The 16,479-nt window shown below is 29.0% G+C and overlaps 1 protein-coding gene across 1 annotated transcript in view; it reads left to right on the top strand.

The window, feature by feature from the left end:
- LOC115239241 (glutamate receptor ionotropic, NMDA 2B) overlaps window positions 1-16,479 on the top strand; it is a 109,839-nt gene that overhangs the window by 5,831 nt on the left and 87,529 nt on the right. Inside the window, exon 2 of the mRNA XM_029813656.1 lies at window positions 3,020-3,191. Within this exon, the coding sequence (XP_029669516.1) occupies window positions 3,020-3,191 (172 nt within the window). The remainder of the gene's footprint in view (window positions 1-3,019; window positions 3,192-16,479) is intronic.

The following is a 16,479-nucleotide window of genomic DNA, read 5'->3' as shown; positions in this document are numbered from 1 at the left end:
AGACAGCGGTCATTCCCGACTACTACGACTACCACGAGCGCGCCTCCAGCACGTTTCACGCCGCAGTCTTCTGTGGGAAATAATTATAATGTCACCTATCTCAGAGTAAGTATCTTTCATAATAATCTTGCTAAGAAAAGAGAACGACACTTAATTTGTTAAAGACTTTTATTGAATACGGTCATAGGAGAATAATATGTATCTTTATTTGAGAATTTATTTAATTTATACATAATAATGTTAATGCATTTTCCGGCAACGTACTATATCAAATAAATATAATTATAATATTTAAAATATAATTCTCTTTAAGTTAATCAAAAGATATATTATCTATTCAATTAAAATTATTTACTAATTATCTTAAAAAATACTCTTGTTTTTATTTTTTTTAAATAGATTTTTAATATATTTAATTACATTTTATATAAACTTTTTCAGTTTTTCTAATTTACATAATAATCAGCTTATTGTATAATAATTTTGGCTTTATAAATTTTTTTTGCTAGCAAATTTTTAATTAAATTGTTTCTTAGGTTAATTATTTTACAATTAATTTACTTAGATTATATTGTGTCATATTTTTTGCGTAAATTATATTTATCAAATTGCCACGCTAAGCTTGGCTTAGACAGAGCTAACGAAAAATTTTCTGACTTAGCTCTGGAATGTCTCTTGTCGAAATAATCATCTTTAATGGATGTGATCTAATGAATTCGTCAAGTTAATAGCTTGCGTTAGTTAAGAATGATTACCTTACTTAAGTTACTTTTCGGGCTTATAAAGCGAAATTCTTAGGAGAGATTTTCCGTTCCGGCATTTTCCGAGATTCATGAATTTTTTCTCGATTTCTCAAACTCATGCAGGCGCACAATGGGTTAATTCCCTCTCTATTCACTGATTGCAGCAAGTACCCGTCTACACATCGGAATAGAGTGCATAATTGCAGCGGATAGATATATGACCAACGCGATTCATTACAGATAATCGATGGTTATTACGGCACTTCTCTGGATTAAATTCGTTATATAAACGATATGAGAATATCACTATGTAGCATTTCTATTCAATAAATGCTGTAATAGATGATGTCCTACGAATGAAAATATCTATGGAAAATGTAGTTAATTTGTTTATAAAAATTAAACGCAAGAGCTAGAAAATTGTGAGGATTATATAATTTCAAAATTAGTATAGTTATATATATATATATAATATATATATATATATATATATATATATATATATATATATATATATATATATATGAAATATATATATTTAAAAAAAATATATATATATATATATATATATATATATATATATATATATATATATATCGTAAACGTACATATAAATTCTGAATGAAATAAAATATGTATAAAATAATAACACGGTTTTTACGCTGAGAAATGGATATTAATTTGTTAATATAGATTTGTTTTTGAAAATCATATTGATAAGCGAAGAGTTAGTAATTAATTTCCTTGTTTATGCATTGCCCATTTTGTTGTTAAAGTAAAATCTTTGACGCGATTGAATACTTCAAAATTATGTAAAAATATTACGATTACATTTTGATCGTCGCGCGTAAATTAAATATCATCGGTGAAAATTTTTTTTTCTCTTAAGTTCCATGAACAGTTATTTGATTAATATCAATGTTTCTATAAAGAGAATCAAAGTTTCTAATAAAGAGCATTATTAATATTGCTAATAGGCTTCGAAACGTAAACTGTTGTCCAATCTCAGCCTACACGCCGTATTTGTTCGCATCAATCGATTTATGCAACAGGTGCAAGCCGATACCGATTCTTGCGGTAATGAAGTGAACAAGATGCCCTGTTGCAATTTTCTGATCGCTTTCAACACTTAATGTATCATCGAGATCCTGATATGCTGAAAAGGCAATAACTGAAAATTATAATCAGCTTTTCTTTTGATATTCAAGAAATGTTATTGCACTGCGTAATTGCAAATTCGCTATTATAGAATATTGGATAAAGAAAGAATTAATTATCCAATTTAATAACTTTTGTATTATTGAATAACACAATTCATTACAGTATTGTCTATATGAGCGGTTATACATATATCAAAAGTTAGACAAAGCAAAACAACAAGGTGCACTATAAATTTTTCTTCTTATCTTTAAATATAAGTTTAAAATTTGCATATAATTAAACATTATATAGATATGAAAAAAATATTTTTAGTTTCAAATATCTTATTTAATAACTATAGTAGTCTTTCAGTTAATAACTTAAGATAAAGTTTTTTATAAATTTCTAAAAATTAAGTGTCTATTTAAAACATATGATAAACAAGTGCTTTTATATCTATTTAAAAATGAATGTTTTGAATAATTAAACATCAAAATCTTTATTTAATCGTTGTTTAGCATTATAGTATAATAAAGTTTTTCACCATACGTGATTGAAAAATGAGACAAATAAGAAAAATGCATAAGAAAAATTGTCATAGTATGTACAAATAAAAACTAACCGCTTAACATTATATGATCAATTAATATTAATTTTAATTATACAAATCAACGTGACAAAATAATCGTAGCAATGTGGTTGAAACTGAATCGATACAGAAACTAAGTGTATTATTACATAAAACATCGTGTGTATTATTACATACTACACACGACATAATACAATCTAACAGATGACACGAGAATGTCGATAATGATAAAATCATATGACATATGACGATTGCATGTTTTTCAACGAAATTATACACGTCACTAGCAATAATGTATCGTGTTCATGTTCGATCCTAAACTCGAGCTATTTGTAACGTACTTGACACATCAGCTGCGTTTCGGTAGAAACTTTGCAAAATATCGTTCTGTGCGATTTGTTGATAATCTTTTTTGCCGCGTCAGAGCGAGAGGAATCTATTACTGAATGTTCGTTTCACATTGGCCAAAACCAGATCGGAACGCATGTTTGTAAGAGAATGCGTCTTACCAAAACTTCATATTATTCCTATCATTCTTATGTAACAGGTGGGCATGATGGTGCCATACAAATCCTTTGGCCAAAGGGAATATACCAGAGCGGTAACCTCTGTTATCAGCGCGCTACAAAGAAGTACGAGGGGACCGAGATTAGGATTTTTGGAGCGATATGATCTGCACGTTAAGATAGCGATGAAAGAGCTCACACCCAGTCCTACCGGTAAGTATTAATTATTTTATTTGATTGATGGCATTATTTTTGGCATTGTTTTCTTTTTCTTATATACTTTATTATACTACATCTTAACATCGAAGATTATTTTAAATTATGCAGTTGATTCAAATGGAATTTAAAAGTTAAAAATGTTTGGGAAACAATCATATATTTCAAATTTAAAGTTAGGTATGAATTTTTTTTTATAAATGGCAATAGCGATTTGTTTTGCGTTGGAAATGCGATATGTGCATACACATATCCATGTATATGCACATGTATGGAAAACAAATTTGCATCGCTATTTGAAAAGAATAATATTTCCAAAAATTCTAAAATTTTCATTCTTATTTTCCAACGAATTCAGTTACAGATAATCAATGATAATTTATTATATATATCAGGAGGCTGTATAATAAATCATCCCTTAATTCGCAAAAGTGAGAAGGTTAAAACATTCTGTCAGTGAAATAGACTTTCAATCGACAATATCTTTTTATCATTGCGATCGCAGATGAGGTATGTGCGAAATAGTAAATTCCTTCTAAATTCTTTTGGAATCATGCAAATATCAGGTTAAAGGGGGAAACGGAGAAAGAGTCAGAAAATCTCATAGATCGATTCGAGCCTATTTCATGAGACATTGCCGACTTTTCTGGTAGAAAACTTGGTCCTTATCGAACAAAATCTAAACGTTGTTCTCTTCAATGGTACTATTCTTCATGCCTGTAGAGTACAAATCAGCATTTTATTCGTGCGATAAAAGGAATCTTTCGCTGCCAATAGAATACAGATTTAAAATGTTTTGATTTTTCAATCGTTTTACGATTTATGTAGCTTAGCTTATTCAATTTTGTCGCGTAGCTTATAGAAACGAAGTATAAAATCATTATTTAACTTCAGAAATATTAAAGAATAATTTTTATATTACATAATGATACTTCTGTTACATTGCAACATAAATTACAAAAAGGATTGCCGAATAATTCAGGATAATTAATTTATTATTCTAAAACCAAACATGCAAAGAAAGCGCACACATGAGGGAATTAAGATCATTTGTTTTAAATAAAATAATCTCAGAATGGATATTTTTTATAAAGTAAATAGTTGACACGTGATATGCAAGTAATTAATGAATAGCTAATGAATGAGCAAACTATGTTTCATATGTATAATAGGTATTTGCAATTCTATCTTTTAATTGTCATCGCAACGACTAATTACAAAATAAATGCAGTAATGACAGAAGATGCGTTGATGTATTAATTTTAATACGAGTATAATTATACATTAATGCTATTATGAGTAATTACTCTTTATTATAGTAATGTCAACACATACACACTTTCATTTAACTTTTGTTGTATGCTCCATATGGGAAACATGCTCTTTCAGCGTTATAAAATTGCTTGAAATATTTATTTATGAATTAATAATATTTTATATATTTAATATACATAAATATGAAATATCTTATAAATTCTGTAGACTATATGCATGTTCGTAAGTTTGGTTTATACTACTTTATAATTTTTATCTTTTCGTTGAAGTATTTGTGCTAAATATCGTGGAAAATGTCGTGGAAAACTTTACATCAATTTTATATATCGCAAATAGATGAAAATAGAATATAAATTTTGCAATTATTGTAAGTTTTAACAGATGAAAACGTATAAAATGCATCTATTTTGCAACGTTCGCATGTGCTGATACCCACAGTATAGCTTTATATTTAATTAATTTAGAATAGGAGAGATCTATATTGCATTGACACAAATATTGATTAGAAGAAACAGCTTTGAAAAATATAAGAATGTATTTAAGATTTAATCTCGAGCTCTACTGTTAAGGCTAGTTAAGATTGGAATATGAGGAAAAAGATTACATATTGCGCAATCTGTAGAAATTGTAAATTGTTATGCATTTACTAAAATTAATTAACTTAAAGAGATTATAAATCAATCTAATTTAATTTATTTAATCTTTGGAATATGAAGAATATGAAGATTGGAATATGAAGAAAAAGATTACATATTGCGCAATCTGTAGAAATTGTAAATTGTTATGCATTTACTAAAATTAATTAACTTAAAGAGATTATAAATCAATCTAATTGAATTTATTTAATCTAATAAAACTATTCAAATATCTCAATTGATTTTGAGTGCTCAATTAGATTAAAAATATATGAATCTATAAAAACTGAGGAAAAAGATTACATATTGCGCAATCTGTAGAAATTGTAAATTGTTATGCATTTACTAAAATTAATTAACTTAAAGAGATTATAAATCAATCTAATTTAATTTATTTAATCTAATAAAACTATTCAAATATTTCAATTGATTTTGAGTGCTCAATTAGATTAAAAATATATGAATCTATAAAAACTTCGAAACTGAAAATAAATTTAAGAATATCTGAATATTTTTAAGAATACTCGCACAATTTAATTCTTCAAAAGAAAAAGAAATCCAATCTGATATAGGTTAAAGTTACGGTATAGCTCGTAAAGTTTTAAGTGCTATTTGTATAAGCTGTAAAATATAAAGTTTAATATTAAGGAATGACTGTATTGTCACACACTGCTTCTTCTAATCTTTTCTCGTAACTTTAATATTACGATGAAATTAAATCTACCGTAAACATTTCACGAGTTCATAGTCGCGCGCGGTAAATGACAACCGAGCGTGTTGACGATCAGTCTTCCGTAAAGTTTCTATCGATATTGACAAAAGAGGTCAACGAATTTATGAAAAATCGGAATCGAACTGAAATCCGATGTTTTCATGCTGCTACGCTCTATCGAAAGAAAAGAAAACGTTGAGCGCAGCTCTGCTATGTAAATCACATTAGGAAAACTGGACGACAGCCAGGCGCCACGTTCTATCCATCGTCACATGCCAGATTCAGTCATTGTCTTTTGATGAATATATTGACCGAGAAATGGTCATATTACTATATCTTATAGGAGTGACGGCAATCACTTGGTAACGCAGCTGCGTCGCTTGTTGGTTCATTAAAGTGCTATAGGAAAGTTCTGAACGCTAAAGCAAAGTGGGATTAATGGAGCTGGAATGCGAAGATTGCAAAGTAAAGCGCGCAAAGACACTATAAATGCACGAATATTGCATTCGTTTGCGGCAATTTCTCAGAGAAGCGTCTTGTTTTTGCGGATTCTGCTTCTATTAGTGAAGTAGAAGAGAAATATTCTCTTTGAAACAAAGATGAGCGAAGAAAGTGTCGCATAGGAAATAATAATTTTTAAATTTACTGGAAATATAATTTTATTTATATTTTTTTTATCTCTGGATTTAGAATTTTTAAGGATTTATAGGTATGTAAATTTATGTATCTAAATATTTTGGAATACATTATCATAATTTTGACTGATATATATTGTACAGTTGTTTCTTCAAATTGTTATATATTTATGTAGAACCGATTATTTTCTCGAGTATTGCGCGAAAATTCTTCTGTAGTGTTGGTAGTTCTCTACGATCTTATCGAACACTTCCGCACAACCGCGTCACGGTGTAGGGCGTCACGGAGTAGGGAAGTATCGAAATGGCTTGCTGAAAAGCGGAAGCGGCCAGGCTGCAGAGCAAATTGAACATCGCGGTTAAACGCAACGGCCGCAACGGCTGACATGTGTGGAATAAATCGCGGGATATCGCCAGGAGTCACGATCGATATCCGTGCTTTCGATATCACAAGGACAAGAAAGTACAATAACTTTCTTGCACAGTTTGTTAAAAATTGGAATGTTGATCTGTAAGTAATATCAAAGTGAAACTACTCTATTCTTTATCGCTCTATATAAATCGATTAAAAAAAGCATGAAAAAAATTAATATGAAGGGATTAAAAAAATTTATCAAATATACAGATCTTAGTTTTTTTTATAAGAATCTTTGTTTATTAAATTATTTACCGGAGATTAGGATAAGAACATCAAATGACAAAAATCTATTTTAGACAATCTATAATTTGTGACAGAATTCAAAACAAAAATATATTTTTAATTTATTTATAATGATTAGGCAAAGTAAAACAGACAAAATAAAATGTTTTTTTTAAATAATAAGATTAATGCATTTAGCTAAAAATTAACTACATGTAATAGAAAACCGTCCATTAAGAATATAGGCTGACGATAAGTAAAAAAAAAAAAAAATTTTTTTCAAACATGTAACTTCAGAAATTTAACTGATGGAAATTTTTTCTTTGTGTTATCGGAGTATTCCGAAAGCTATACAAGACAAACAACCAATTTTAAAATACGATGCAATACAGTGATGAGAAAAGTTTAGATAAACTTTGCGATTGTTGGTGTAGCTTTTAGATTACTCGCATATCGACGGCTATAAAGCTAGGTTTGTGCCAACAGCGCTCTGCGAAAATCCATCGGTAATTTCAGCTGTCACTAAAGGAAGTCGCACACTGCATTTTAAGGGAAAATATCATGTTTTTTATCAAGTAAAGTGATTCAATTAATTTTATCAGTGGCTCAATAATGTCGATAATGTCTGACTGAGTTGAAAACTTATCGATTATTTAAAATATTGTTAATCTTCGCGGTTGACTCAAGGCATTGAATGGATAAGCGAGCTTTTGAGCTTGCAAGCTGCCGCCATCTGGCGAAAAATGCCTGAACATTTTTACACATGGATTTCGAAATATGCGATTTCATTGTAGTATCTAAAAAAATTGCACATACAAGTCAAGATTTAATGACATTCGCCAACCTTTTATTACAATTTTAATGATATTTCGTGATAAAATAAGTTCGAGAAATGTTTGCGATAAAAATTCTTGTATAAGTTCTTCATACAAGGTAAGCACAAGTAGAAATATGCAAAATTGAAGAAGCTAGATATTATCGATTTGTTTGATAAAATTTGATGATTTTTGTAGATGCTGCAATAAATCAAAAAATGTAGGAAAAAAATATATTTAATAATCATATATTTAATTTTATCGAATCTTTTTACGCTCACGATCAAAAATTTAAGATTCGAATAAATGTATCTCTATAGAACTTATTATTAAATTTTACCATCATTTTTGTAGAAAAAGCTATATTTTCTAAACTTTTATTATAAGACATAGTACGCAATTGAAATTATAAAAGGAAATCCGCGGTAGTTTTACGCGATTCTGATTTGAATCAACTTCATTAAATACCAAATTCAATTTGCTTATCTTTACTAATTACTTCGAACTAATTAATCTAATTGGAAATGAGAAGCTAGGAAATGGAAGCAATATAGGAATATATCTATCAGTGATTAGTTTCGCGTTTTAATTTTAAATTTACTTAATTTGTAATATTAAACTTTCAAATTAAACAAATATTACTTTACATACACATCCGCAATTTATCTATGAAAATATGGTCTTATATTTAATTTTACTAAAATTTTGCCGCAGCCGATATCTTCTACTCCATTACGAATGTAATTAAAAATAACAGCTTTAGAAAGACAGAAATGCGTGCGTGTGCATGTTTTTGTTGACTCTACGATTTGCACAAAATAAACTTAGATAAAATTGAGGAAATATTAAAAAATTGATGATAAAAACGAGTAAATATTTCGTTTTGCTTAAATAATCTATGATCAAGAGATAAGTAGCGCGTGTGCTAGATTTAGTTCTTTCATAAACTTCTAAATTATCTTTGTCTGATATTACAGACTACGCCCGCTACGCTATAAATCCTACCTCTCTCTCTTTCTATTTTTTTCTTTTTTAAAAACTGTATATTATTTCTATCAACAAAAAAGGTAATTAAAATTCACTAATGACATATTATATAAAAGATATGAAACCGTTGTTATCAAATTAATAATATGCAATTATATATAATATAATTATTATTTGTGAATCTTTTTTGCAGCGCATTAAAACGAATAGAAAAATGATTTGTTGTAGAATACAAAGTTAATAATATTTGTATCTTAGAACATGTATACGCAAATACATAATTTTTTTAATGAATTTCTATTTCGAGTATACATAACTTCTAAAAAAATCGCGCGCGCGCGCAAAAAGGAGGCATTCAAAGTATTTTACATGGCTGCATACAAACCACAAAACTTTCACCAAAGTATTGGCCGAAATAGAAGATTAAGATATATATCCGAAAAGTTTAGAATCTGAATTTTTCAGGGACTCGTAGAAGGTAGCGTATAAGTGAGCTAGATAGATGATTTCCTTCCGCGCTGCTCTGTTCTCTTTCTTACAACTTAAATTAATACACACATAACCGTCGCTAATTTTTTTATACTATAAAATGCCATAAAACTTAGCATTTTGGATAAACAATGCTATTGATTAAATCAATGTTTCGTGTGTAATTACAGTTATATAATGTTTGTAATTAATGGACTGTATGTAAAATATATAGATATCTATCATCCATTTCTATTACTGGAGTATGAAAATTGTGTGCTTAATTTGAAAAAAATCACATACATATTCCTATACATACAAGTCGCAAATGGTTGTTTCCCATCCAGTCATTCAGCTCGGGAAAAGAACCAAAGCTATACATTTCACATACGATAGTAAATCTTCAGCTCAGCTTATTAGACGCGTTCTTCGTTTTCTGAATGAAGATCTATTTTTGGATATGGAAAAAGAAGATATGCTTTGTCATCTCTCTTGAATAACTTCGCGATTGTTCGATCAATTTCACCGCCGACTTACCGACGACACTCGCACAAAGACTTGCGCTGACCTTTCCTCGGCAAGTTCGAGCCATTCGAGAAAACGATGTCCTCTTATCGCACGCCGTTCCCCAGATTGATGCGACTACACCGCACGCTTCACGGATCTCAAATTGGTGCGCGTCATTGATTCGTAATTTGGGACGCAGACTTTCAGTTCACCAAACTTAATTCTTTTTTTTGTTCTCTCTTGTAAAAGTAATTTGATGACAAAGTGTTAGCCATTGGATACTACATCGATATCGTGTCTAAAAAATAATCTTATTTTTGTTCACATACGTCCAAGATAAAATCGCGCTGATATTTTCAAGATATACTTTTAAAGAATTTTTAATACAAATTTTATGATATTTAAGTATAATGCAAAAGTTAAATTAAATTTTTATATACGCTATGTTAAGACCTTTGTTCACATATTTGCAACGTAATGTCTTAAAATCAAGTACAGATAAACAAAATTAGTAATATTTGTTAATACAAATGAATGCTTGTTGTAATTATATTAGCTCGTTATTATTATAAAGTTAAGATGGAGTATTGAATTTTTATAAAGAAGTAATAAGTAAGTTGATTATAAACTTGATTTACTTGGCATAAAAGAAGACCGTACACATCTGTTGGCACTTAAACCTTGAAATGCGTTTTTATATGCAGAAAGCCAGAATATTATTCTTATAAAAGTTATTGATATGATTTGGTTTATGTGAAATAGAAAAAAGAATTGTTATTCAATATATCGCGTTTTAGGATCAGAAGAATAAAAAGAAACTTGTGACTTGAATTTAGTTACGACAGAAACTTTATATTTTTTTTACCGTCAATTTTTTCTTTCTTTTCTCAGAAGATATTTTATTTGCGAATTATCTCTTACTATTATTAAAAATGATTAAAAGAACCGTTAATAATATTTTTCCCAAACCACAAAAATATTCTAAATTTTTTTTTACTAATAGGAGAAAAAAATAAAGAGAGAGAGAGAGAAAGAGAGAGAGAGAGGGGGGGGGGAAGAAAGAGAGAGAGCTCATTATTTCTTTCTTCATTATGATCCTTCCGCGCTGCTCTTTTTTTTTTTTTTTTTTTTTTTTTTTTTTTTGCTAGCTCTATTGTTACGCTGGCACAGACATTGATTTATGTGTCTTTTTCGCGGTTTCTTTCTTACCTAACAAAAGTATTTTCGATTTGCTGGTCGCACTTTCATCATATAATTTTGTTTAGAATGTCGTAATCGTGTTAAGAAGATTAACGACAAATGCGAGATAGAATTAATTAAATGCGAGATGCATTAATCACAAATGATTGATACATGATTGATACATTGACTGATACATTAATTGATACATTGATTGATACATTGATTATTGTTGAATGTGCTCTCTCTCTCTCTCTCTCTCTCTCTCTCTCTCTCTCTATATATATATAATTCTTCTTTATTGAATTACACATACACTATATATATATATATATATATATATTTCTTATGTATGTAACTCACATGATGAAACTCGTAATCAAGATTTCGGAGCAGTTAATCTACAGCCAATTTACCGTTCGTGACATCTCCGTTATTTGATCGCATTTACTTTAATCAACGGCAAAGCCTCTCACACACACAGCACTTTCCACAAAATAATTTATGATATCTGTTTACATATACAGAGATATTAATATCTGTTTTTCGACTTATTAAATAGCTTATTCGCCTAAAAAATATTAATATTATATATATAATAAATATTGGTTGATAAAATAAAATATGTATTAAATTTTTCTATGATAGAAAAGAATGAATTAATTACTAAATAAGCTTAATTATTGGAAGACGTCTTTTATTCACACAATTTCTACTGTTATTCCTCTGCACATATGTACAAAATGTACATTATCTAACTATTTAACGAAGTTTCTGAACAATCAATCGACATTTAATCTATTTGTTGAAATCAGTATGCTATAATCGGAAGCTGCGTGTTTTAAGTGTTTGGTATGCTGTTTGAAACACCGATTGAAGAACCTTTGAATTATTTGTCTTAACGTTTCTTTGTTCGCGTCCTTATTAAGAGAATCCTTTGTTCGGTAACAGTCAGTACTGAGAAATGAGTTGACAAAGAGTAGAGGAAAGGGGATATAATAAAATAAAAAGCCTTTAACAAAGGTTATAATAGCAGATATTTTTATAAATCGTAAAAAATTTTCTCTGTGCATAATAATTTCCTTTCATCTTTATATAATAGTAAGATAGATCACACATACAAGTAAAAATTATTATTTATCAATGATTTATGAAAGATAAAATTTGATAATTCCAAAATGGAAAGTTATGTATTACATATTTAAAGAAAAATATAATTACAAAAGAAAAGTATGGGAAAATTGATTAAAAAACATGATTAAAAAATATATTTAAGTAATGATAGTGATTGGATATATAATATATTATTATATTTATTACTATATTTATAATAAGCGTTAAATTTTTTGTTACTAATAGAAGAAAAAAATAAAGAGAGAGAGAGAGAAAGAGAGAGAGAGAGGGGGGGGGGAAGAAAGAGAGAGAGCTCATTATTTATTTTTCTTTTATCTAAAAAGAAATTCTTTTTATAGTATTTTAATGTTTTATAATTATACTAAAATATTATGAATATTATTTTATGGAGGATTGTGTGTGTTGCATGTGTGTGGATCGTTTTATTTTATCCATATCAGATACTAATACATATTTTTATACTCAACATAAAATAAAATGTCATCTTTCTTGATGACTTCTTGCGATTTCGACTATGAATAAAACAATACAACTTTTATTTTTTTTCCCGACAAAGTGGATCAATCTTGATAGCGTTCGTTATACATGATCGTTTATCAAGTAGAAGTTTCAATCGTATTTACATTATAATCAGACGTTATTATTGTAATAAATTCTTCCGCGATATATTGATATGATGTTCTGATTCCGTTGTCAATATCGCTTCGTTACCGAGAACTTTTAATCAATCTTGTTGCCAAGTTAATCCATCGATCGAATGCATCATTTGGACCATAGTACATGTATATAGGATCTCCCGGAGTCTAGCTGCTCGGTCATTTGTCTCAATAAAAAGATATATCGAATTAATCCGTTAATTAAATGTTTCAACGGTCTCGTGATGATTTTCTCTGGCCAATTCTTAATAATCGATTTTTTTTTTTATTAAAAAATATAACCGATCACTTCGCGCAAGAACCTTTTTTTTATGATACGCGTTGTTATTTCAATCGCATCAATTTCTTTTCGCTAACTAGATCCCGAGACAGCTTCGGAAAAATAATGGGGTGTTATGATTTGCCGACGAAGGAAATGAATTGTGAGTAACTGGGAGTTTATCAGTGAAGCGTATGTATATATGCGCGCGCGTATAATAAAATAAATAAATACCTTTTCTTGCAGACATTTTTCTTATGTAGCTTTTATATGTGAACTTTTATTTTTTTTGTACGTTTTGTACATATATGTATAAATTATTTAACTCTTTTGATACATACATATATAAATTATTTAATTATTTTCTAATTATTGAACTTCTTTCTCAATAAAAATTTTGCATGAATAGTTTTTAAATTATAAATAGTTGAGAATAAATGGATTGTTAAAAAAATAAATTGAGAAATATGTCGAAAGTTAATAACAGAAACTTATTTTGCATTCGACTTTATTATTGACTTTAACTTAAGGGATTATAATAATTATATTAATATATATTATAGTAATTATATTAATATATAGGGATTATGTAAATGTTCAAAAGATCCGTACTTAAATATAAATAGAATTTTATAGTAAACGCGAGAGAAACTTTAGTGAATAGTGAAAATCATGTGAAATTCACGTTTGGGAGTAAAAAAGTTTATACACTTAGAGAGGCAAACGGTCAAAGGAAATTGCACCAGTCGACCCTGTCAACATCTCTCGAAGGTACAACCGGATGGGACTCGGTACTCAAGACCGGATACGTTTGAATTCGTACCCTCTTTTCCTTCCTGATCAAACTTGTGCAACAACGCAGCGCGTCAAATTGAGATATTGTCAAATGTAGAATGTATTGTAGCAAATTCATCGAAATTGTCGAAATAACGATATGGAGTGTTTTTCATTCGAATATTACAATTACGAAAATCGTTATAACAAAATTAAATTGTCTCGTAAAAAAATTTTTTTTTTGTTACCAATGATACATATAATTCAGCGTTGGAAATAATCAATTACACGACAGTATAATGATTGTAACTATTATAATGAAACAATCATTTATGTAGAATATATTGTCCAGGAAAAGACATATTCGCAATTTTAAAAGAGTGAACGTTAAAGAGTCAAAAGTTTATTTTAAAAGTCTGTCTTCTTGAAAAGAACAAACAAACAAAAATGAAAAGGACCCTGAAGTAGGTCATGCCTGGAGTACGCACTGTTATTTGGTTCGGAGATGAAAAGAACGTGGAGAGGCAATACTCTGGAGCTGATATCGATGCGTATTACTTGGTCCTGTCTTTCTCTTCGCATAGAGAGGAAAAGAATGTGCTTTGTAGCGCGGAATGACATTTGGGGAACGAAGCGCGGCAGGAAAAAAGGAAAGAATGCTACGTCAATACGCGACCGATATACATAAGTGAATTGTTATCTTCGGTATAAGGCGATTGATGAAGCCAACTGATGAGAGAACGGTGAAATCGAAAAGAGAGAATGCATGTTGTGGTCCGCGTGGATACGTATAACACAAAGGCCATTCAATAAAGTGATTCGGCGCGAAATCTCGTAAGCTGAGTGTACGCGTTATGGTTTTCAGCGATTCGATGCGAGCCTGAAGCGCCCTCATGAATATTTGATGTCGATACCGTTATGTCGGATTGTATGCGTATCCCGTTACGCGACGGACATGCTCAGCCATATTTCCGTAGATGGCTGAATGCATAATAAAAAAGGGCATTCACACACACAGTTCTGATTTTATCAATATTATTTAAGGCGCAAGGCGACAATTTTTAATGAACAATTTATATATATATGTGTGTGTATAAAAAGTCTTAAAATATCATTTGCAAAATTGCAATAATATTAATTGTCCCTCTCAATTTTAACGAATAAACAACTGTTTTTCTTCAATTTATTTTGCTTCAGCACGTGCTATTTTCCATTTTACAACGCAAATAACTTTTAGTATCATTATTTGTTTATTAAAAATGTATACGCTATCTAAAAATGTATAAAATATTGAAAATATAACATATTAAAATGCAAAGTATGAAAAAATATATAAATAATTAAAATTATTTTTTCTGCTATATACTTAAACTTAATTTAGATCTAGTTGCAACAAAAAATATTTGAGTCAGAATTCTATTTATACCTATTTTTTTTTTTTCACAGAAATAATATTTAATTATAATTGCTATTAAATATCTATTTTTATTTTTATACCAAATAAACATCAAATCCACCACTTTTTTAAAAGTGACTGCATGCATAATAAAAGAGCAATTTGTATCTTATTTGTACCAGATATTATCTTTCACGACACAAATGATTTTCCGCATAATATCCTATTACTTGAACTATTTTGAAGTAATATGAAATTGTTAAATAAATGTGTTTTTTGCATGATAATATATCTATGAGTTAATTATTTTCTTTCTCTCATTAGACATATATACATGTATAAATTATGTTTATAGAGCCAGTTGTCAATTTTTTTATCTATAATTATATCAAAGATAAACAATTGCTTAGTGTAAAATCTTGAAACTATAAACTAAGCTGCTCACATACACATTCGCCCGCGTAATATTATTACCGCTCTCATAGAATCTCGGAGAGCGGAAATGTAGCCAAAATAATATAATAAAACGCCGTTGTTGTTCATCCATGGACGATTCCATTCATGGCAGAAGACTTGTAGCCTTAATCATATTTATTTACATGAACTAGTTTATATGAGATCGCTTCCCGAATATTCTTACCATCAATATTCAGATTTTGTCTCTAAATTCTACCTTCAATAATACAAATTGAATTGCTTTCTAGCATGACACAGAATTTTTCGTAGATATTTGTATCGATGGGACGACAATTCAATTATTGCTCTTGAGACCGCGATCCGTTCATTTTGATTCCCCAGCATCAAACAAAAGATTTTGTCCAAACGAAGGACTTCATTCAACTCACTTAATCCAATTTTACGAAATGGTCAAGTTCCATTTATTGCTAAAGTTTACTCCGCAAAAGTTAAATCCGATACTTTGTGATAGTTTTAATATATTTATATCCATCTGTATCTTGTGTGTATCTTCTTGTGATATATATTTTATTATACATGTCTTATATTTTGAATGTATAATATATAAAATGCATAGTCTAAACTTTGATAAACTTCGAGATATTAAATACAATTAAAAAATAATGTGTATATAATGTAATTATAATAGATTTAAGAATAAGAAATCAAGTTTTAAATTACATGTTAAATCGATATCGTAATTTACTTTAATGGTAATTTTATTCTCTATTTAAACTTATATGCGTATATATATATA

The sequence above is a fragment of the Formica exsecta genome, unplaced genomic scaffold (assembly GCF_003651465.1).
Source record: "Formica exsecta isolate Colony F162 unplaced genomic scaffold, ASM365146v1 scaffold37, whole genome shotgun sequence".
NCBI classification, from domain to species: domain Eukaryota; kingdom Metazoa; phylum Arthropoda; class Insecta; order Hymenoptera; family Formicidae; genus Formica; species Formica exsecta.
This window is presented reverse-complemented; position numbering and strand designations above follow the sequence as displayed.